Source organism: Vollenhovia emeryi, unplaced genomic scaffold, assembly GCF_000949405.1.
Source record: "Vollenhovia emeryi isolate VEMERY1.0 unplaced genomic scaffold, V.emery_V1.0 DF939135.1, whole genome shotgun sequence".
NCBI classification, from domain to species: domain Eukaryota; kingdom Metazoa; phylum Arthropoda; class Insecta; order Hymenoptera; family Formicidae; genus Vollenhovia; species Vollenhovia emeryi.
This window is the reverse complement of record NW_011967231.1, coordinates 2567257-2589536: the sequence shown is the minus strand read 5'-3', so window position 1 is coordinate 2589536 and position 22280 is coordinate 2567257. Positions and strand designations below refer to the sequence as shown.

The following is a 22280-nucleotide window of genomic DNA, read 5'->3' as shown; positions in this document are numbered from 1 at the left end:
TAGTTCACGTCCACAGAAGACGAATCGCGTTCGAGGATCACGTAAAACCGGGCCGTGGTAGCTCATGTCAGTTCTATACCTAAAGATAATTCTACTTACGGCTTACCCCGAGGGAGTAGTATAAAGTGTAAAAGGGTATACTGCGGATGGTTTCCAATCATGACAATTGATGAGAAATATAGAGCAAAAGAAATAAAACGCGTGTTGCAAAACAAATTTCAAAAAACATCTTTATACGTACAGGCAATTCAATTTACTATGCAATTTTATGTATTCAAGCATCATGAAACACGGTAATGTCTGACGCAAAGTATAAGCGTAGCTAGAATCGCGCACGTTTTTACATACTGCATAAATTTTAATTAAACAAAAAGAATAATTACATTACTCCCCAAAAATGCTTTTTCTATTAAATGTTCGTACTCGAAACAAAATACTCTTTAATGTACATACTAAATACGCAACCACAATCTCTTCACGAATAATCGAAACAATGCAATTAAGCGCGAAGTATCTTTAAACAGTGACAATAAAACACAAGATATAAATTGTTGCAGCAACTCGCGCGTAGAGCATTGGACGAAAGTGGAGTACATTAATTTTCATTTAGTTGACCATGTAATTAAAGAATTCCGCCCTATACACTTACACTGCCTGGAGTCTCCAGCGGGAAATGACTCGTCGATCTATGTTGATTCGGTCAATTTCTCACTGGGTCTCTCTATGTGCAATCGAACACATTGCGCTTGAATTTCACGCTTTTATCCAACAGCGTTCTTCCCGGAGTCTTCGTGGAAGTGCTGATACTGCATCCGGACGGGTAGCAAGGAAGACAAGGGAATCAGGTTTGCGTATACTGGTGATAGTGAATCACCGGCGTCTCATTTCCGCAGCTTCTTTATTTTCGCTCTTGCTCGTCATCGCTGGTATTTATATGTATGTACAGAAAACTGTTAACCAATGTAGAAGAATCAGGTGGAGCTTTTTGTGGATGCACTTTCTGTTTAACATTAGTTGATAAAAGGAATACCTTGTAGAAAAAAAGTTTCTTTTTCTCAATACCATTATTTGAATTAGTCTTACCTACATTTGAATGGGAAGATTAATCAGAGGAAACAACAGGTCCCACATCCCAACGAAATCTATCCTTGTAAAGGCCCACTAGTTTTCTCTATACTAAGTTTCCTTGAATTAATAGTCTGAACGATTAATATAAAAAGCTACCAAGACAAAATGACGGACGTCGCCGCGATATATATATGTGTATATATATATATATTTTGTTTTTCTTCCGATCAGATTGTATAGCTACCGAGCGATAAAAATGAGACATTTCTTCAAAAGGATGCTAAATCTTGACAAGTCACCAATTGAGTAACGATGTCGAAAAAGAGTAGTAATAACACGTTTCTTCTCGAGTATCGGATATATACAGAATTTTATTTCCGTATAGTAATTAGAAAATATAATTAAGCCGCGCTAAATTATGTTGATGTTCGTTATGAAGTAGTTGGTAGGTGTACGTTGTTTACGATAGCTCGCGCGAAGTTCGCTCTTCCTCCTAGCGACTCCCACGAGACGAAAATTCATATCGGCCAGCGGCAAAATCCGTGTGTCCCGTGTTCTTTCCTGCGAAACTCCTTGCGGTGAAAAAAGTGACGGAGCCATTTCGACAAGCGAAATGTCCGCGCGTCGAGGAAGCGCGGCAGTCGCGCGATCCCGCATGCACGATGGGCCAATCTTCGCGATTGGATCATTGTTTTCTCATTTCCGATCGTAGCTCGCGTTAAAGTCCTCACGAGGGACTCCGCTGTAGACGACGCTGTCAAATTCGTCTCTTGCGAGTCGTGCGAAGGAGGATGAGGTGCGTCGGCTGGTGTACGCCGTTGTCCGCCCGGTGGCATATTCGCACGGAAACTATCGGTGTATGCACGGAAACTATTACAATAGTTATTTCTTCTTCTGGGCTTTCTCAGCGGCCTTGGTGACTTTGCCCGCCTGATCTTTAAAGGTGACAGCCTTGATGACACCAACGGCTACTGTCTGACGCATGTCACGGACAGCGAAACGTCCCAGGGGCGGGAACTCCTGGAAAGCCTCGACGCACATGGGCTTGCTGGGTACCAGGGTGACGATGGCGGCGTCACCAGACTTGATGGCCTTCGGGTTCTCCTCGGTGGTCTTGCCGGTACGGCGATCGCACTTCTCCTTAATTTCTGCGAACTTGCAGGCGATATGGGCCGTATGGCAATCCAACACCGGCGTGTATCCGTTGCTGATTTGACCAGGGTGATTGAGCACGATGACCTGCGTGCCAAACGGACAATTGCATTAATTACATGTCTCGTACTTTACGCGTTTAAAAATCCCTTCGAATTCCCTAACATTTAACTTTAATATCAAGACACTCAGACACACTCGACCGTCACGAGAAACCTTCCGGTGGAAACCGCGAATGAGAACACGAGCTTTCATCACAGTGCCGAGAAGATTGCGAAAGCGCGAGCGAAGTTAACGAGCGTTTACCTGTGCGGTAAAGTCAGCAGCACCCTTGGGCGGATTGTTCTTGGAATCTCCGGCGACGTATCCACGACGCAGTTCCTTAACGGACACGTTCTTGACGTTGAAACCAACGTTGTCGCCGGGCACGGCCTCCGTGAGGGCTTCGTGGTGCATCTCGACGGACTTAACTTCGGTAGTTAATCCAGCGGGTGCAAAAGTAACGACCATACCTGGTTTCAATACGCCAGTCTCGACACGGCCGACAGGTACCGTTCCAATACCGCCGATTTTGTACACGTCCTGCAATTACGAGGAATCGTTAAAATGTCGCTCCTTCAGCGAAGCCCACCATTACTTTGTGTCCCTTATAGAATCAGACGAACAATGGCCGTCAAAGGATTGAAAATCCTCCGGTGGAAACCACGAATGAAATTGTAAAAGGCTATCATCATGTAAAAGTTGCTGGCGCAATCGAGAACAGCGGGACATAGAAAAAAGAAATCGTCGGTACTACCTGAAGGGGAAGACGAAGAGCCTTGTCAGTTGGCCTGGTGGGTGGCAGGATGGCATCCAGAGCTTCGATGAGGCATTTACCCTCGGCCTTGCCCTCCTTACGCTCCACAGCCCATCCCTTGAACCAGGGCATCTTGGAGGACACCTCCAGCATGTTGTCTCCGTGCCAGCCGGAGATTGGCACGAACGCAACGGCGGCCGGGTTGTAGCCGATCTTCTTGATGTACGACGAGACCTCCTTCTTGATCTCCTCGAACCGAGTCTCGGAGTACGGCGGCTCGGTGGAGTCCATTTTGTTAACTCCGACAATCAGCTGCTTGACGCCGAGGGTGAACGCGAGGAGGGCGTGCTCGCGGGTCTGTCCGTTCTTCGAAATTCCGGCCTCGAACTCGCCGGTGCCGGCGGCGACGATCAGCACCGCGCAGTCGGCTTGCGAGGTACCGGTGATCATGTTCTTGATAAAATCTCTGTGTCCAGGGGCATCGATGATCGTCACGTAATACTTGGCGGTCTCGAACTTCCAGAGGGCGATATCGATGGTGATACCGCGCTCACGTTCGGCCTTAAGTTTGTCGAGTACCCAGGCATATTTGAAGGAACCTTTGCCCATCTGAAAAGCAATCGTTTCCATCAGACTCGCGCCACTTCGGACTCTTCTATTATCATTGTCGGACGCATTCCGACGTTCTAATATCATCGAAAAAGCTAGGACATTCAGACGCTCTTGACCGTCAATGGGTTCGAACCCTCCAGTGGAAACCACGAATGAGAAACAAAAATGCGTCATCATTATGTCGTAGCAAGTCACGCATTAGACAGCAGCAACGCGGTGTTCTTACAGGGTGTACAAACATTGTGAGACCTTACCTCCTGGGCCTCTTTCTCGAACTTCTCAATTGTACGCTTGTCGATACCACCGCATTTGTATATCAAATGACCGGTGGTGGTTGACTTGCCGGAATCGACGTGTCCAATGACGACGATGTTAATGTGAATCTTTTCCTTGCCCATTTTTGTAGGATTAAGAGAGTGCCTTCAGTATTCTGCAAACAAAAGAAACCAATGTAGCTCTATTAGTTAGTCGGCCGGGGAAAATTCGGGCCCTTCGATCGCCGTCGTCAATTTCTACCGACGCGGACCAGCCTCGATCTCGGTTCAATTCTGTACTCTTTCTTTTTTCTTCCAGTCGCGAGGATCGAAAAGGGGGAAAAAGCGAGCCGAAGCTGATCCGCGTTGGCGGATGTGAACGCAATTCGCGACTATCCGATCGTCCGCACCGAGATGAATGGATAATCGCGGTACGCAATATGGAACCGAGCGGCGAGTCTGGAGCGAGCGAGACCGCGAGGGGGACTTTCGCAGGTCGCGCGCCGCGAGTCGGGCGATCTCGCGGCCGGTGCGCGGCGTTGCGCCACATGGCGCAACGGATTTCCCGGACTCCGGGCGATCGGCACGTCACGGCGGTCTTTGTCCGCCGTCCACGTGGCCGACGGCGAACATTCGGGAATGGCAGCCGGCCGCCATTTTGTAAGTGACGAGGAGGAGCGGCGCGCTGTTGCCACGATCGCCGCGACGCTCGGCACCGCGCACGATGCCACGTTTTATTACGAATTCTTTCTCTCTCTATCTCTCGGTTTTTTTTTCTTCCCTCCTCGCGAAACTCGGGAATGGACCGAGCGAGATTCGCGCGAGACTCGACGTTCCGCGAATCGACGGGATCGCGCGCGGCTATCTCGGGCGAACGTGGCGGATCAGGTGGCCAAATATGCGCCACCGCCTCCCTCGCGCGGTCCAGCACGCGGCTCTCGCCATGGAAAATTACGGAGACTCCGGGGCGCTCGGGCGCCCAAGGCGGCCGGCGCGACGGAATCCGCGAGATACCGCCCAGTTTTTTTTCCCCGCGAGAAAATTCAGCTAACGAGGCTCGCTCCCTTTCTCCCCGCGCGCGTTTCATCGCGGACCTTGGGATCGAACGTGCGCGATCGATCGATCCTTCCTTGGATTTCTAACTTCGGGCGTATAACGGGAGACAGAGTGGAATTCCGCTTTTTTTTTTCCCTTCCTTTCGCGACACCGCGCCGGCGACGTCCGCTCGTCCCCGCGCAAATCGATCCCCGGCACGTTCCAGAAGTCGTCGGCGTTGCACACGGCCGGATTCGCGATACACCGAGAAAGAGAGCGAGAGAGGAGGAGGAGGGGGGGAGAGAGAACCTTTAACCTCGCGTTTCCGGTTCTCGGGCTCTGCCGTTACCGCACGCGCGGACGTCCCGCACCGCGATTTTCCGGCGCGGATCGCGCGCGCGAACGATCCAGCCATCGCGCGATCGCCGAAATTTCCGCGCCCCTTCGGCGAATCCATCCCCGAGCTCGGCTCCAGCGCTCTGACAAGCGCTGGCCGCCATAGTGCATCCGGTCCGCTCCTCTCGCGATCGCGAACGGCGCCCGCCGCCGTCGCCCCGGCGCCGACCGGCGTTCGCCCTCACCCGCGTTCTCGGCCCGCGATTTTGCCGCCGCGACCGACGGGACGGTCGCCGTCGGCGACGCCGCCGCGCCGGCACGCGCGCGCGCGCGCCCCGACAGCCGGCGGCGGAAACGGACCGAGCGACCGGCCATGCGGCGCACCGCCGCGCGCGGCGAGCCCTCGCCGAAGACGCCGACTCACGCGACGGGGCGCGACCGGATCGCCAAACTATACGCACAGCACAGCACGCCGCGGCCCGGGCGAACCTTCTATTCCGTACCTGTCGTCCGATGCTATATCCTCGGCGGAGATTCGTCGGATAGTAAACCGGTGCGCGATCTACGAACAACCACTCACCTCCAGGTGCCACGACAGAAAGAGACCGTGCTCACAACTGACATGCGCACACACGGCGTTTCGGGCGGCTAGCCTCGCGACCAGACGCCGCCGCCCGTCGCCGGCGACGCCAGCGCCGGCCGCGCGCATGCGCCGCCCGCGCGCGGCACTGCCGCGTTCGCCTCTCGCCGGAAACGGCGTGCGCGAACTCGCGCCGGTGGACGCCCGCGCGGTCGACCGGCGAGTCCGCCGCTCTCTCACCGCGATCGCCGATACTCTCCTCGATTTTCAACGGGAATCGGCGCCCCTCCCCCTGCCCCTCCGTCCCCGGTAGTCGTCGTCGTCGTCGTGCAACGCCATCTCGTCGTCAAACGCGTCCGGGTTCGAGGCTACGGTTCTGCGCGCGCACACTCGCGCACGCGGGCTCGCGCGCGTGTACGTGCAGGTGCGCTCCTAGGATAATGCGCGCGTGTATGGGTGCGCGTGACGAAATGGAGAGAGAGAGAGAGAGAGAGAAAGACGGGCGATAGGATGCGCGCGAGCGAGCGAGACGGCGCTTTCGCGATGCAATCGGATATGCATTTATGCGTCCGTGCGCAACGTCTGGCTGGACGTCGCGAAGCCGTTGTACCGAATCGCGGGGCGCTTCGCTAAACGTCGGGCTCTCCTCTCTCTCTCTCTCTCTTGCGGTCCATCCGCGAGCGCGGTCCAGCGAAGCCGCTCGGCACCTGGCGAGAGTGTACCGCCCTTTGTCGCGCCGCACGCGATTTGTTCCCAGCAAATACAGAACGTTACAGCAACGTTGCATGGGCTTGATTCTTGAAGGCGAAAGTACAGTCTTCAGTAACACAATATATTGGCGCAATATTGGGAAATAATGTAGATCTATAGTATTCCCGATGTCGGTCCAATGTTGTAAGATGGACGCCTTCTCTTATTTAGCCAATATATGTCCATTTAGCAATATTGGTTCAATGTTGTATCAATATTAGACCAATGTTCTTATTACATTGTTGAATATTGGCCAATGCACTTCCAGTATAAATCTAATATTGTATAACTATTATTGTGCAATATTTACATCTATTCCATAGCCAATATTGGCTTTACGTTGGACAATATCGGCCAATCGATTTCTAACGTAACCAACATGGGACCAATGTTTAGTCAATGTTTAGCCAATGCACCGTCCTACTAGGGGTATGCGGAAATGTTGTTCTTACAGAAAAGTTGCAAGTCGATTGGCTATTCGCATAGCCTTTGGCCAATCGATTTGCAACTTTCCTGTAAGGCCCACTTTACACGATCTATAATTCGCAACAGAATTCGAGACAGAATTCCATTTTTAAATTTTTATGTATCGTGTAATACAGAAAACATTGGAACAATCAGAATTATAATTATAATGCTCCAATTTTGTAAATAGAAAAGATGCATCAAATATGTGTAGTGCATGAAAATGCGTGACTCATTAATTGTATTTGGTCTAATGAAAAACCTTAAGCATTGATTGCTATGAGTATTTGTGTCCAATCGACCGGGAAAACGGACCTCATCCATATGTAAATGTTATAACCTACACTAACCTAATCTACAAACATATATATGTCAATTTAATATATGAAATTATAAAATAGAATTCTATCTTGAATTCTGTCGCGAATTATAGATCGTGTAAAGTGGGCTTTAGAATAGAATTTTTGTACACGTATCTTTTCCGAATGAATTTGAGAATCAAGCCCCACTAATGTTACGATATTGCTGTAATGTTGCTATACAATGTCCTGTGTTCGCAATGTCGTGTTTCAATACTGCCGAACGGTTAGGCCCGGTCCGCAATAAGTCGTTAACGATATCGATAGTTGTCGGTAGCCGTGTACGAAATGGAGCCCCAGGGTATCATGGAAATGTTCGGAATGGATTCCGTTTCCCCTAGAAAACACAATGGAAATCTACAGGGTTGGAAAGTAACTCGTTACTTTTAACGAAGTTGCAGTTATATAGTTGCTTTTTTTGAAATTCTAACTTAACTTTGTTACTTTCTCTCTATCTGTAACTGTAACTTAACTCCGTTACATTTTTTCGACAACTAGTAAGGATCGAAAGAAAACAAGCATTAAGAAGCTTCTTCGAACGCTTGTCCATACAGTGAAGCATAATTGCGTTACTTTACTTTGATAAGGCAAACTTTGAGATAGCGTATACATTTTAGAAATTTTCGCATATCCAAGACCGAACGAAAGGAGAAAGGACGAGAGGCTGCAACACAATGCCGATTTTATACCGAGTTATAATTGCGGCAGTCTCTTCGGTTGCCGAGTGAGAAGATACGTCTTGACGTATCTCACTTCGTTCCGTTTACGAGATATCAACGCGATCGATAATTCGGTCATCGAGATAAACGGTGAAAGGTAAAAGAAAAGGAGATCGCGCTCTCACGGAGCGTTAACGGTATTCGTTATGGTCCGTCCTGTAAAACGTTACGAAGCGAACCCACCTACCTGCCTGCCCGCCCGACGACAATGACATTCTTCTTTCATGGACCTTTGCAACCGATGTTCGTCCAATCCCGTCGATGTCACAAGGCGAACTCGTCTATTTGCCTTGTTTTCGTCTCGAAATGCATCGTCTTTGCACCGAACAACTCCAACGTCTGATCTCAAAATCACGGACCGGTGGACCAAATTTCACTCAACTTGAGAAGTCGAATAATGAATTCTCCTCGAATCCGATCTGTCCGCATTTTTTTTTTGTTGCGAAAATGGAGCGGATATAAAGCTACGCAGTTGGAAATGTAAGATTAATAAAAATTCCATTTTACCCGTCGATAATTAAAGAGCGACTTTGCTACTGTTAGATAATAATTATTGAGAGTCACGCTTAATTAATTCCCCGGAATAAAAATAACTCGCTCGACAATCGAGAAACTTTCGTGCTCTTTTTGAACGCGCTTCTTCTTCTCTCACCGGAGAAAATAAATTTGCGACTTTCACACTGTACTTATAAAACTTTGCGGTTTAGATACTTCAGTTTTACACCCGGCTACTACGACCGTCCCACACAATGAACGCTCCTGCTATCAATTGATAGGCAGTAGAATGTGCTTCCGCGAATCATGGAACGTATCGCGCGCGTGTTATTGTCATGTATGTCACAGTACTCGGGCTTCTTATGCGGAAATTAATGACTCATCGGAAACCGTGAATGAATAGTATACATCTGTGCTTGCGCAAGATGCACGTATTTCGAACACCACTTTCGCAATATTAGTTAATGCCGCCGAAAGCGAAAATGTCGACTGTTAATTAATGCGCGTATACGTGACATATATATGGATGTATAAAAACTTATAAACTATAATTCTCATATATCGTTAAAAATTAAAGTCGAATTTAATGTCGTGTCACAAGGTAAGAGCGTTTACTAATATGCTCATTAAATATTTTAATATTTAATATGTGGGACACTCATTTAAATACTTATTAAATAAGTATTTAATGAGAACTGGAATAAATATTTAAGTAGCCATTAAATAAGCATTTAACGAATAATATCTAATAAGTAATAAAAATACTAACGAGAACGTGGCGTTCAATAGATGTGCTCGTGAACTAATTCAGCTACCAATTTAATAGTTTTTTTTTACTTGCTCCTTGCTACTTTCTAATCCTTCGTTCTGCCAATTCGTAAGAACAATTTAGCGTTTCCATTCTAACGGTGCCGATTTAGCAAAAAATCGAGAGTTCCAATTCCTCCGGAGCAACGTCCTTAAGGACCACGCAGACTGCGGTATAATGCGTTCGTTTTATTTTTTACGTTCGTTTAGCTCATTGAAAATATGTGCGATAGACGCGGTTTCTGAGCAGAGATTTACTTTTCTCGAAAACTCGACTATTGATCGGACTGCAACCCGCCAAATTTTATTGATTCCTCCTGCTGCAAGCTACAAGCGAACAAAGGTAGGGGCAGTTCGAACCCGCGGCGTCTTTTGTCCGGAAGAAACCGGCCCCGAATGACTGGGACGTGCTGTCGCGATTCAAGAAGTTACGCAACTGACTTAATGACCGTCGCGATTCAATCGCCCAAGTTTTTCTGCACCACGTTACGTATCACCGTCTACTTAAAAGGGTCCGCAATTTGTTTACTCTTTAACAAGTAAGACTTTTGTCCGCACTTACATCGACCAACTTCTTTGGAGCATTTGTCTCACGAGACAGCCGTACGGCAAACAATTGCAATAACAACCGCTGGATGCTGCGCGTGGGGAAGACGGGCGGGAGTTGAGAATTCGTCGGTCACGAAAGAAAAGCCCCCGTGGTTGCGGTCCACTTCAATCGTCTATTTATATTTCAGGATTCCTACTGACATCCGATCGTACTGACACTCGCACGCTCTTGCGGCACAGCTAAGTTTTGAAAATTTAAAAATAACCTTCTATCGTCGTAGGAGAGAACAGATATACGTGTAGAAATGGACAAAAACGCGCAATCTCCACGCACGTACGCAACGCGTCGGGATACGCACACACGGCCTAGTGCATCCTGACCGAAGGATCGGTGATTTCTCTTTCTCTCTCACTCGCTCAGGCACTCACTCGCTCACTCTCAGCGCCTTGTTCCGACCAAAAGATTCGAGACCGTTAGAATTACGCCGAGTACGACTTTCGATCGCGTAGTCACGGAGAAGCAGACCTCGTCAACGGCTCCCATCATCATCCGAGGTCATTGGTCTCGCTTCCGTCTACGGCATCGAGATCCGAGCTTCGTTGAACCGATTCCAATTCGCGGTCATGACACTGTGACCGCCGATCGTTACCTTACTCCCCCATGCCGATCGCTTCTACCGTATTCCATTTCAGAACGTATGCATATTGCGAGAAACCAATCGACGTCCCTACGAGTCGGCGGTCAAAATGTTAATCGCGCCAATCGCGCTCGCTAATTGCACCTTGTGCATACTTCTCAACGAATTCACCGTCTCTCCGTCTTTCTGCTTCCTTCCTTCCTTCCTCTCCATCCTCCTTTCTTTCCCTTTTCGCCTTCCTTACTGTTTGGTGTTGTCTATACCTTTCGACATCAACGATCGTCGACGCGTATCGCGGCACCGTCGTCGACATTTTGGTCAGTTCTCCACTAATGGAAGTGAATTCTCGCTTTGATCTCGTGCGTACAGATTTACATGGTTTTCTCTTATTCACGCCCCTCGGCATACGCACGCACACGCACACACGCACTCGGACACACGCGCACGCAGTTACTCCCTTTGTCTTCTTTTCTTCTTCCTTTTTTTTCTCTCTCACGCAGATATACGCACGCGTTTCTATCAGGCTTGTCATCTCTTATTGGGCGATCGTAAAATTGTACAGGATAATTCGGACTTGTCGTACACGCGAGATCGATGCTGCAAATAAAAGGACGAGGACGCTTTCAAGTTGGATAACACCGCGAGACGTGGCAATATATCTCTCTTCGTCGCAAATAATTTTTTTTAGAGGTCGTCAAGTGCAACGACGCTAACAATAAGACTGACCGGCGGCCCATTCCGAATCGTCCTGCACAAATCTCTTGTATATATTATGCGTACATATACATACATAATATGTATATATATGCAATCGTGTATCTTTATATTTGTTATATTCATATTTACAAAAGGTCGTTCGTTAAATGTTAATATTCAATATCGCAACTGTTATTACATTATAACTTTATTCCTGAGTAACCATTCATTAAGAGCCTTATCGAGTGACTCGCCCCTCCCGCTGTTTCGCGTTATGTAATATCGGATAGATTTAAATGCTAAGCGCCGTGACGTGTGATCGAGGTAGCGAAATAACAATGGAATACCGGGAGAAATGCGTGACAGAGCCGGTTTCTCTTTCGAGGGCGTTTCGCGCGTAGAAAATCATATCTAGCTGTGCCATATGGATCACGTTGGACTACGAGGACGCGTTGATTCGCGCGGAGAAACGGAGAGGAGTGTCTCTACCGTGCCTCTCAGGCGATACAATTGTCCGAAGGATGTCCCGCATCCGAACGACTTTTGCTTCCTTCGGACGCCTGTTGGACTTTTGCGTTACCTGCTTCACTAAAGTCCGCGAGTCTTCCTGCTCAACTACTTAGATATATATGACCGTTTTATATATAAAATATTTGGAGACGCGATCTGGAAATGCCTAGAATATCGCACGGACAAAAAGTAACTTGGTACAGCGATATTCGCAGATGTGCAATTGCAATTAATCTGCATTGGAAAATCATGACGTACAAATCCTCGACTGTCTCACGTTTGAAGCGATATTAAATCGGAAGTCACGATATTTTTAGTATCATTAAACGAGCAATGATATTTTTACACAATAGAGAGAGAGAGAGAGAGAGAGAGAGAGAGAGAGGGGGGGGGAGGGGAGAGAGAGAGAGAGGGAGAGAGAGAGAGAAGTCTATTGCGATGCTCGAAACCGATTACGCATTAGTTGCAATAAACTTAGGAGAAAAATAAAAAATTCGTTGTATCTTTCCTCACGTTTTCGCACATCTCTCGCGATGACAATCTTTTTCTGTAATTAGATATAGCTCCGACTTGATATAGGATCAAACGTCGCTGAATCCGCGTTGTATCCTCTAAAGGTCCTCTTTCTTCGATCTATGCGAAAAGGTTCACGTTTGCGACAAAATGTTTCCTACGCGATTCATCTAATATCATCGCTTATCTACACACACGCGCACACGTATGCGTGTTACGTCGTTCAAGCTCTCTCTAATTTTAGTCTCATCATTGGCGATTTCACCGCCAATTCTCAGATTTCGCGGAACAACGACGTTCCAGAACCTATTGCAACCGCACGTAAATTACCCTCGCACTTCTAACGAACGAAAAGTTCTCACGACACGAAGAAATGGAGAAGTATTTTCTTTATATGTAGGTAAAGGTGCACGAATGTCAATAATGTATCCTCGCACGTACTCCCGCCGTCCGATGCGGAATAGCGTAATCGTATTAAGCATTAAGGATTCCGTTGCATGCACGATAGCAATGTATATTAAAGGCAAACCGATTATTACCGTTTCCGAATCACTTTGTGGAGTTAATGCCGACATAATCGGCTTTGTTCTAATGGAAGAGCGCAATATACAATTACGACCGCTCGCGACCGCGTCCATTTCATTTTTCAAGAAAGCCTATTAGCGTCACTCGAACAGCAACAACGGTTAGATTCACGATCTCGATCTCGCCGATCCCGGGCCGACATCTCTTGGCACACGTAATCCGCGCGCGCGCGCGATTTTACGCCGCTCGTATTACGCCACGTGCGAAGGCAGACTATTGTAAAACTTGGCACTGCGTTAATTGAAAATTGACCGACGAGATCCACAAAGCGATCCAGAAATCCCGCTGACACTTTCCACGTAAAGAGATTATCCGAAAGTCCGACCGTCGGACGTTCGACTACGTAATGTGTCTATTTAAATATATGCAAAACTTGTAAATTTGGCCTTATAAAAAGTTGACGAACAACACATGCGTCGCGACTGTATGCACAATTATCGAAAACATCATCGTGCGAAACTTTTCTCTCCAATGATCGATATGGCTCTCTCTTCTTTTTTTTTCTCCTAGGGGAAGGCTGGACTTCAAAGATCGTCATTGAAATTAAGGGGGCGGACGTCGGTACGTGAAGTTCAATCGTTAAATGTAATTAGGCAATGAAACGTGCGCACGAATTATGAGAGAAAAAGAGACGGGTCAACCTGCACGATGGATGCGCCGAGTGGTCAGTCATTAACAAGCCTCTTTCGTCTCGTAACGAACCTCGGGCGTTACGGCCGCATAAAATCTCCAATGGCGTTCTTTCCCCCCTCCGTACACATCTACGTCGCTTGTAACACCGAATAAATATTTCAATAAACTCAATATCGCGCAAACAGTCATGCGGAAGTGATTATTATGATAGAGAGGATGATCCGATTGATCATTGATAATTGATATCGATCGAGTGTAAGTTCGTATTGTATTCCGAGCCGTAATAAATGTATCGGGCGCTATCACCTCGAAGTTATCTTACATCTCCCTTACAGCTGGCTTCACTCGCGGTTTCAAACGACTCGGAGCAACGCGTGATTATCGTCGGCTGAAAACCCGATTGATCCGGGCGCGCTCTTCGGACTATGGCACTTAAATCGTAAATCGTTTACTTGCGCTAGTAAATTTAACAAGTACATCATGCTACAAGTGTCCGCATCTCTCTGATACTAATCGTGATAACAATGTTAACAATGACAAAATGATAACTAGTAATTATCATAATGCATAAATAATCACGAGCAGCAATTTTAATTGAGTTGCAAGGTACCGCTCCCAAAATTCTCAGGGAAAACCAAGAAACGAGAGAATTGGCGACAGTCTGCGAACTGAGCAAACGATGTATCCCTTCGACGAGTAATGTGTATATTCCGCGGTGCTTATAATCGATCCAATCGATAAAACGCATGGGGTACGCAATTTGTACGCTCAACAGGATCAACATAGAGTATCGCTAATCACAATTAAACTCTCAACATATAAATATCACAGCCAGTTAAACAGCAGTAAAATATACAGCACTGACAACGCTATTTACATGTAATCATTAACGTTAAGATTGATTAGATTTCCATCGAGGGCAGGATCCTGAAGCTCCGAACGCAAGATACCTTTTCCGGGCGCCGGGTAAACGGCAAATGATAATTGCTTATGTACAACACGCATGCACCATGTCTACGTTACGATCACACGTTGCTCGTAGATTATCGTTGTCCACAGCGCATACCGCCGAGGATGTGATTTGTTAATTAAGGTACGCCGCGGTCTACACGCACGTACGCAAATCACCCACGTTATACGCATACAAATTTAGTATAATAATGTAGATAATAATTGTCTAAGTAAGGCTGATTAAACGCATTCTCATCCCTTCGTAACGAGCCTCCCTCTCTCTGTACATCGCGCTATTGCCGTTTATTGGCCGAGCCTCCGCTCGCGTGTTTCGCAAATCCGCGATATTCCAGACAACACGCGCGGTGTCGAGATACAGTGCGCGCAATTACAATGTCTTGTCTTGCCCTGTGAATCTCGTGTCCACTTGGGAGTAATTTTCGATAACGACAGAATGAAATTAAATAAGATATTTCTACTCTCTTCAAGTCAATCACTCCGTTGTATCCACTGATCAAAGTTATAAGTACAATCGCAGCGGTGCATCTTCTTCGCAAGGTTGTATCTCGATTTTTTCGCAATTTACATTTTTTCTGCTTAAACACTTATTCTGTTCCAGAATTAATGTTTAAGCGGAAAAGCCGGAAATTGCGAAGAATCGAGATACGGTTTCTCTGCTTAAATATTCATTCTGGATCAGAATAAGTGTTTGAGCAGAAAAAATGGAAATTGCGAAAAAATCGACGTACGACCTTGCAAAGGAGATCATTTCACTGTTCAGCGATGAACTTAGGAGAGTATGTAACATTCTTCCGAGATATATCCACTGGAGCGATCCTCGACATTTCTTTGAAATGGACATGAATCGTTACAACAAGCGTGATCTCGTGTAAACGCTGAATTTTGGATACTCGAAAGTTGTACCTTGCGAGAGTAGCTCTCCACAGTGAAACTCTCTAGCGAACTTTAAAGTGAAAGGGTGACCCTTATTCGATAACCGCTCGAGAGTTTCAGTCTGTAACTTCAATAATAAAACGCCCAGAAATTGCGAGCTCCCCGAGAGCTTTCGCTTACGAGTCTAATTTTGTGACCCTTGCGGTCCTACAGACCTGACGCGTTGTTTATTCTTCAAACATTCGAATCTGCAATATATCCTATAATTAATTGTAGTTTTCTAATAATTAATAATTGCTTAATTACATTTGTTATCGTAATTAAATTCTAATTTTGGAATCTTCAAAATTTTTTCCAAAACAATAAAAATTCCTTGTTAACAAGACGAAGTCGAGGATGAAACACTTGGTTTCCGCACATTCGCGAGAAATAATCTCAGCCGCGAAGGGTCAACGCTCCTCTCCGGTGCACTGTCGAATTGCGCTTTGCCTCGATACCGAGCGTCTTGCGAACATTTCGACTCCGTACTCTTCAACCCGGGTCGCCCTCGGAGACGGAGGCGGGAGAGACTCGAGTATCTCGTCTAATCGCGCGCACGGGAGTAAATGTAAATCTCAACGGTTTATCGAAGTGTTCGTCCTAACGTGTTACAAATTTCTCTAACAAATTTACAGAGGTGTTCTAAACCAACGTGGCAGTAGAGTGATGTTCCCCCTCGGCCGCGGAGAGCGCCGTAACTCGAGCGGACGAGATCGCGCGGGGCGCACGCCTGTAATCCTCGCGAAGCATTCGTATATATATATATATATATTTATATATTTGTTTTTCGTAGTAAGAGCACTTAATCGCTACGTGTTTCCGAACTGAACTACCGGTCGCGATGTTCCCTCTTTCTCATCCCCTCCCTGCGTTTTCTCTCTACACTTTCTTCGGGTTACCGCGACTTCGCAGCACGGCGGGATCAGTTTACCGGGTACTGATACTTCCTACGGATAATACCTTACGTGGTAATCATTGTTCGGTGAATATCATACAGATGACATGAGCCCAGCCCCGCGAGATTTATGTTGCTCTTCCACTCCCCTCGGGTTGATCGCTCCCGAGTTCGAAGATTGACACTGGTATAATTGCGGTGTAATTGGCGAGTGCCGGCGCGCGCTGGCGCACGTGCCCGAATCTTTCTCAACTGTTAATCCCGTCGCACGTGAGATTTTTTTATCTTCCCCGTCTCAGTTCGCCGTGATTTCAAGTATCGATACCAAAAGCACGCTAGGACAATCTGCTTATTCGCGAAATCGGCGCTAGATACATCCCTTCACGGAATCATACCGGTCTCAATCGTCTTTTTTTTTTATAATTGTCGACTTTGCGATCGCTCGGATTACTTTCCTCGCTCTCTTCGAAAAAGAAAAGGAAAGAAGGAGAATTCGGTTTTCCACTTCTTTCGTTACCTTCTTCACTTTTACGTTTCGTCTATACCAAATTCGATCCATCTTTCGGCACGCCGGAAATTTCAGACACATCGGGATACTCACGGAATTGGAAGATGAACGTTAAAAAACGTATACGTCTAGTGAGGAGCCTATGCCATAATTTGTAAACGTTAAAAAAAATCGCTGCCGCGTGTTACAAACGTGGGAGGAGAACGAAACGTCGTCTCTTCTCTCCTATCTCGCCCTTTCTCGAGATTCGGTGGTTTCGCACGCTCGTGTATCGCCTCTAAACGCGTCCCTCTGTCCCGTCTTCTTCGCAATAGAGAGAATAAAGATATTCGGTCCGACCGTCTCGATACGCTACGGAGACGACACGATGTCGCCGATTTTCGTCGGGATCGGAAGATTATCCCGGAGTTCAACGTGTTCTAAATCCCTTCTGCTTTTGACCGAATGAACGAACGATGATCACGGATGGAAGCGGAAGTCGGAAGTGGTGGATGTAGGTGATGGCTTTAGTTGGTCCCGAACATGAGTTAGTAGAGAGTTGTGCAAGAATCGTAATTACTTGTGCTCAATATCGTCCGTTCGCCCCGTAGACACCGCTAAATAATAGCAACAGTTTTTTTTACAAATTATCTCAAGCCTCGACACGTCGGAAATAGATATAGAGCTCATTGACGAGAAGAAACGAGCAATAATCCAAGTTCCCAGCAGATTGCTAATAACAATTAGCGAGCTGTGCCCTAATTCCGTTTTGTTTTTACCAACTCGTGCCTACGCTCGTAGCTGCCAAGGGTCGATATCGCGGCAAGGCGTATAAACTTTAATTAAACCGACTTGCGGAATCCCTTTACATCGCGTCGAGTAGAACGAGCTTGATTTTCTATTATTTTAATTAGTCCAAATTACCGACGCGCCGCCCTTACAATTAGTGGCGGCACGAGTCCCCGCGGCCGATCTGCAACCGAGTAATTATGATCTTTGCACACACCCGCTCCAAGAGTCGCGTGTCGACCGTTGCGTCACGGATCTCAGCTCATGGCAATACTGCGCGCGTCGAACGTGATACACGCACCCATACACGCGCACGCACACGCACGCACGCACACACACGCACACTGCCTATCTCTCTATATTCCCCTCTTTCCGCCTCGCTTGATCTGCATCTTAATTATTACGAGTTATCTATTAATTAATCTATACGGTTCTATATTGTACGGATCAATTATATCCAGTGGCAGTTTATTTACAGTGCGGCCCGAGCCGCGGCCCCCTGATATTAGCGTCATCGGTGCGTAAGTGATTCTGCGTTCGCCATCGCGCTGGCCGTCCAATTTCGCGGATCGATCGTGGCGCGTTGCGGGGACGCGACGTCGCTGGTCTCAAAGTACAACTATCAAAATCCAGCGGCGAGCGACGCCAGGATTTCGCGGGTAGAAATGAGTTTCGTTACATTTTCGATCGATAGCTACGACTGAGATGATCCCCGAGAGATTCTCGGCGAGGACCGGTCGGTTTAGAGAAAATTGCCGCGCGGCTCAATAATGTACAAGCGATTCCGCGTCGAGCGAGTCGCGCGGGCCGCGGGTCCGGGCCGCATCTACCTCAGCGTCGTCTTTTATTTACAGGAACAGCACGATCATGTAATTGAGATATCTCGCGCCAGTGGTACCGTTGAGCTTCGTGCCGCCTCCGTTTTCCTCGTCGTTCTCGCTGGCAGTGTCGCCCTTCGACTCGACGATGGTGTCGAGCCGCTCCATCGCGCCCCTCGCGGGATGATAATTGCCCGAGCTCTCGCTCTCGGGGGTCTCGTCGGAGTCGTCGATGTCGATCGTCCGATCGTTTACCTGGATCTTCACCACGGCGTCCACCGGGTACTTGCCGTTACCCTCGTCGCTGGAGCCGGATCTGCCGGTGCTCGACGTGACTCCGGCCTCCCGCTCGCAGCGCGGGCAGACCTGACCGTTGGACGAGCTCTCGTCGCTCTGGCAGCGGAAGCAGATCAGATCGCCGTCGCTGGAGAAGTCGCAGTGCTCGCAGTGCACGACGACGTAGCCGTTACCTCGGCAGAGCTCGCAGATCGGGCTCTCGCGGTCTGTGAGCAGATCGGCGGGTTAGCTCGCACGGTTGCCACGCGCGATCTAAGATCGTCGCCTGAGAGGCAATCTCCGGCAACGGCAGTCGCCCCGGAGATCGCGCGAAGCGTCAGCGAGAAATGCGTATGCAGGCAGCGGCCAAATTATCCGGGAAAAGAAATGCGTGCGAGAAATCAAACGGAAAGACGCTACGTGTAGCTTTTCCAGATACGGACAAGAGAAGAGAGCGAAGCTACTCCCCCTAATCTCTGCTAAAGTTGTTTTGCGAGCTAACGTATTTGCGAGCCACGTCACGTATAAATAACATCCATTCCCGTAACAGGCTTCAAACTCAAGGGTTTCACTAAGGATTTGCAGTCTAGTAACAAAGAAAAAGGCAAAAAAAAAAAGGTAAAATTTGTCGCCAAAGAGAAGTAAGAGTTCCCCCAGATTGGAACGCAAGTGCGAAGACTGGAAACGATTGCGTGTACCGTGGGTGGACGCCGGATCGTCGGAGAACAACGAGGCCATTCAAATGAATCAAGCAAAGCGAACGAACTTGTTCAATCCTCGGACCAGAACTGGTCGAGGTACTCGCCTCTGTCGACGTCACCTCGATCGTCCGTGTCCCTGGCGGTCCATCCGCGCCGCTGCTGCTCCTGCGTCCGGTAGGATCGAGGTGACGTGATCATCGGCGCCGACTGCTCCTGGTCGCGGTACGCTCGCGGCGACGTCTGCGCCACGCGCTCCTTATCGGGGTGGTACGAGCGCGGGGAGGACAGCTTCACCGGGCTTCTGTAGGCACGAGAGGTTCCCGGCTCCTGATGCCGATCTTCTATACGCTCCTCCACGTATCGGCCGGCGTGCGAGTCGGGCGTTTGCGGTCGGTAGGTGCAGGTGTGCGTCTTCTGATCGCACTCGCTGCACAGCAGCAGGTTCGACTTGCTGCCGGGCTGCGAGACGTAGCCGTTGCAGGTACCGTAGTAACGCTCGTCCTCGTCGCTCTCGAACAGATGCTGGCTCAAGCTACCGATCGACTTGGTGTCGCTCAGGACCTTCGCGTCGTCCGGCTCCTCCTGACTGCCGTACCTGCGGAAGCACCGGGCCGGTCAGTAATAATAGCGACTGCAACGTGCGGGTGTGCGCAGAGTGCGATTTTACAAAATTGAGTATGCGTGGTGTATGCGAGGAGAGAAAAGACACATGCAAACGGCGAAGCGTCGGCAACAATCCTGCAACTGATCGTAGTAATGCAATATAAAAGAAATAAAATGATACAAGACGCGCGGGCGAAAAGACACAAGATGTAACAGGCACCTGGTGTCAGCGGCACCGACAAGGTAGTGGCGTATCCGCTCGATCTTGGTCTTGCCGCGCTCTCGCGGCATTGTTTCTCGTTAAATAATGCTCTCCCGATTTCTCTCATTGTTGTCCTCGACGCTCGAGGTCGAGCTCGCCCCGCAGATCTGCATCTCGATTTCGGCCAGCCGGTGCTCGACCTCCCACTGCTGCTGGTTGAGCTTGACGCTCATCGCCGCGTTCTCGGTCTCCAGGCCTTTCAGGCGCTCGCGGAGACGGTGAATCTCCGCCAGCAGAGCCTCGTGGGTGCCAAACAGAGGCGTCGTAACATCGCTCATCAGCTGCGTCATGCTGTTGCAAGTCATGCCTGAAACAAGACAAGTCGTTCGCTCGTCACGACTGTTGACGCTCTTCGCAAAATTCACTCTCTGGATTCTCGTGACGGACAAATACGCGTGCACAAGCTTAGCACTAATTAACAAATGATACCAGAGACGAGCGCGGTCGTGAATTCGTGCCGTTGCAGCTCGCGCGGTCCATTTAGTCTCCATAGACTCCCTCTAATCAGAGCCTGAGTCTCGATTCTTGGATTCATTCGAAGGAGAAATGTATGCGAAAATTCGGCTCTTACAGAAAAGTTGCAAGCTGATTGGCTGTTCGCATGGATTTCAACCAGCCGACTTTCAACTTTTCCGCGAGAGCAGAATTTTCGTTTCTCTTCCGAATGAATTCAAGAATCGAGCCCGGTGGTCGACAGACGGCAACCTTTTTATAGGTCCTAGATGAAGCGAAAAAGAAACTGAAAGAGGAGATAGAAACGGCGAATGTACACGTATCTCCCGCAGGGTTTGGCCAGACTCTGATTACAGGGACCCTGATTCGCTATATCTATTTTTTATTCATTCTCTGTCCTTTCGCCTAATACAGGGACCGCGCGTTTCGGCGAGAGATATATTCAGCTTCATATACGTATGTTCGTGAATGTAAAGTTTTGTTTTTCCGTCCGCCGTTGCAGTACAAGCGCGCGCAATTATCAGTCGTTGAAAGTTAGATGAGCAGCGTGGAAAGAGCGACAAACGAGTTCCGCACTTAACAGCACGCCATCCGGGCCGGTCCGGCGAGTACGAATGCGAGTTGAAACCTCGAGCGAGCCGGCGGGCCTTTGTGATTCGCTGATGCTGATTAATGCGCGCGATTAGTATTTCTCTCTCTCGGCCAACAGTCGCGCCGACGCGATAATAGAATTCGCATACAGGATGAACCCGTCTCGCGCCCGGTCGCATCGAGGGTTGATACGTACGAGAATTAGCATCAGCAAACTGCTGACTAATTCACCAATTCCACCGGACGCGTTCTGGCAAACCCGGGCAATTGTCTAGAGACAACTCGTCTCCGAACGCGTCACTCCTCGCGTCAACGCTCGCCACGGAAATCGAAAAGGGGGGGGTGTTTCGGGGGCTATTTCGGAGGATCGCTTTTTCATTTTACATGGGCGGAGCGGTGATTATATTGCGCGCGGTGATATCCCGCCGGTTAAATCGCTATCAGTTCGTTTGGCCGATTCGCATCCGAATTTGTTACCCGCCCGCAGCGAAAGCTGTCGCTTTAATTGCGGGGTAGGTCATGCCGCGTTTTGTTCATATACGCGCGCTCTAAAGGCGGAAACGCTCGATTACCAGCGGAATTTTCAGCGCGCCAAGAGGGCGGCGGGGAGGCACGGGCCGATAGGGCGGACGCGGGGGTTTTATTCCCCAAACGACATATAAACGTCGGCAGAAACACGTTAAAATCGTTACTACCTATCGTATCTATCGGGGTTAATGGTCGGGCGCTATTTTACGAGTGGCGCCGAGCGTCGCTCGTCATTCATTATCCGCGCGATATTTCTGAATTTACCTTTTTGCCGTTTTACGGCCGCCGATAAACGCGCGGAGGAGAACCGTTCGCGCCCGGCGCGCGCGCGCCCCGCGTTACTCACGTCCGGTTAGATTTGATTTGCAACGGGGATCGCATCTCCCGCGGAATTCTAATACGATCCGCGGCGCGAGGAGATTGCGCCCGAGCGATCCTTTC

The 22280-nt window shown here is 48.6% G+C and overlaps 3 protein-coding genes across 5 annotated transcripts in view; all 3 read right to left on the bottom strand.

The window, feature by feature from the left end:
- Positions 1 to 879: 879 nt before the first annotated feature.
- On the bottom strand, positions 880 to 5914 carry LOC105567739 (elongation factor 1-alpha). Of its 3 annotated transcripts, none has more exons than XM_012022844.1 (5): positions 5834 to 5914; positions 3883 to 4058; positions 3017 to 3625; positions 2527 to 2802; positions 880 to 2307 (listed from the first exon to the last, which is right to left on the bottom strand). In XM_012022844.1, exons 2-5 carry the CDS (start codon positions 4024 to 4026, stop codon positions 1951 to 1953), a joined length of 1386 nt encoding a protein of 461 aa, XP_011878234.1. In that variant the 5' UTR covers positions 4027 to 4058; positions 5834 to 5914; the 3' UTR covers positions 880 to 1950. The 3 variants fall into 3 exon arrangements, with proteins under 3 accessions (XP_011878234.1, XP_011878233.1, XP_011878235.1); XM_012022843.1 differs by having other exon boundaries at positions 5757 to 5888; XM_012022845.1 differs by lacking the exon at positions 5834 to 5914 and adding an exon at positions 4293 to 4366.
- Positions 5915 to 10130: 4216 nt separating this feature from the next.
- LOC105567736 lies at positions 10131 to 20296 on the bottom strand. The gene is made up of 2 exons (XM_012022839.1): positions 20226 to 20296; positions 10131 to 19997 (listed from the first exon to the last, which is right to left on the bottom strand). The coding sequence occupies exons 1-2, from the start codon at positions 20294 to 20296 to the stop codon at positions 19472 to 19474; spliced, it is 597 nt and encodes a 198-aa protein (XP_011878229.1). The 3' UTR covers positions 10131 to 19471.
- Positions 19945 to 22280, bottom strand: part of LOC105567738 (cyclic nucleotide-gated cation channel alpha-3) — a 142795-nt gene continuing 140459 nt past the window's right edge. The window contains exon 13 of the mRNA XM_012022842.1: positions 19945 to 20574. Coding sequence (XP_011878232.1) covers positions 20306 to 20574 — 269 coding nt within the window. The 3' untranslated portion in view covers positions 19945 to 20305. The remainder of the gene's footprint in view (positions 20575 to 22280) is intronic.

Bases quoted from the DNA above. Each gene is read 5' to 3' on its own strand.
- LOC105567736 (XM_012022839.1), bottom strand. From the start codon at position 20,296: ATGCCGCGAGAGCGCGGCAAGACCAAGATCGAGCGGATACGCCACTAC. The intron at 19,998-20,225 runs GTGCCTGTTACA...GTGCTTCCGCAG, and splicing joins GTCGGTGCCGCTGACACCAG to GTACGGCAGTCAGGAGGAGC.
- LOC105567739 (XM_012022844.1), bottom strand. From the start codon at position 4,026: ATGGGCAAGGAAAAGATTCACATTAACATCGTCGTCATTGGACACGTC. The intron at 3,626-3,882 runs GTAAGGTCTCAC...ATTGCTTTTCAG, and splicing joins TCGAGAAAGAGGCCCAGGAG to ATGGGCAAAGGTTCCTTCAA. The intron at 2,308-2,526 runs GTAAACGCTCGT...TTTGGCACGCAG, and splicing joins CTGCTGACTTTACCGCACAG to GTCATCGTGCTCAATCACCC.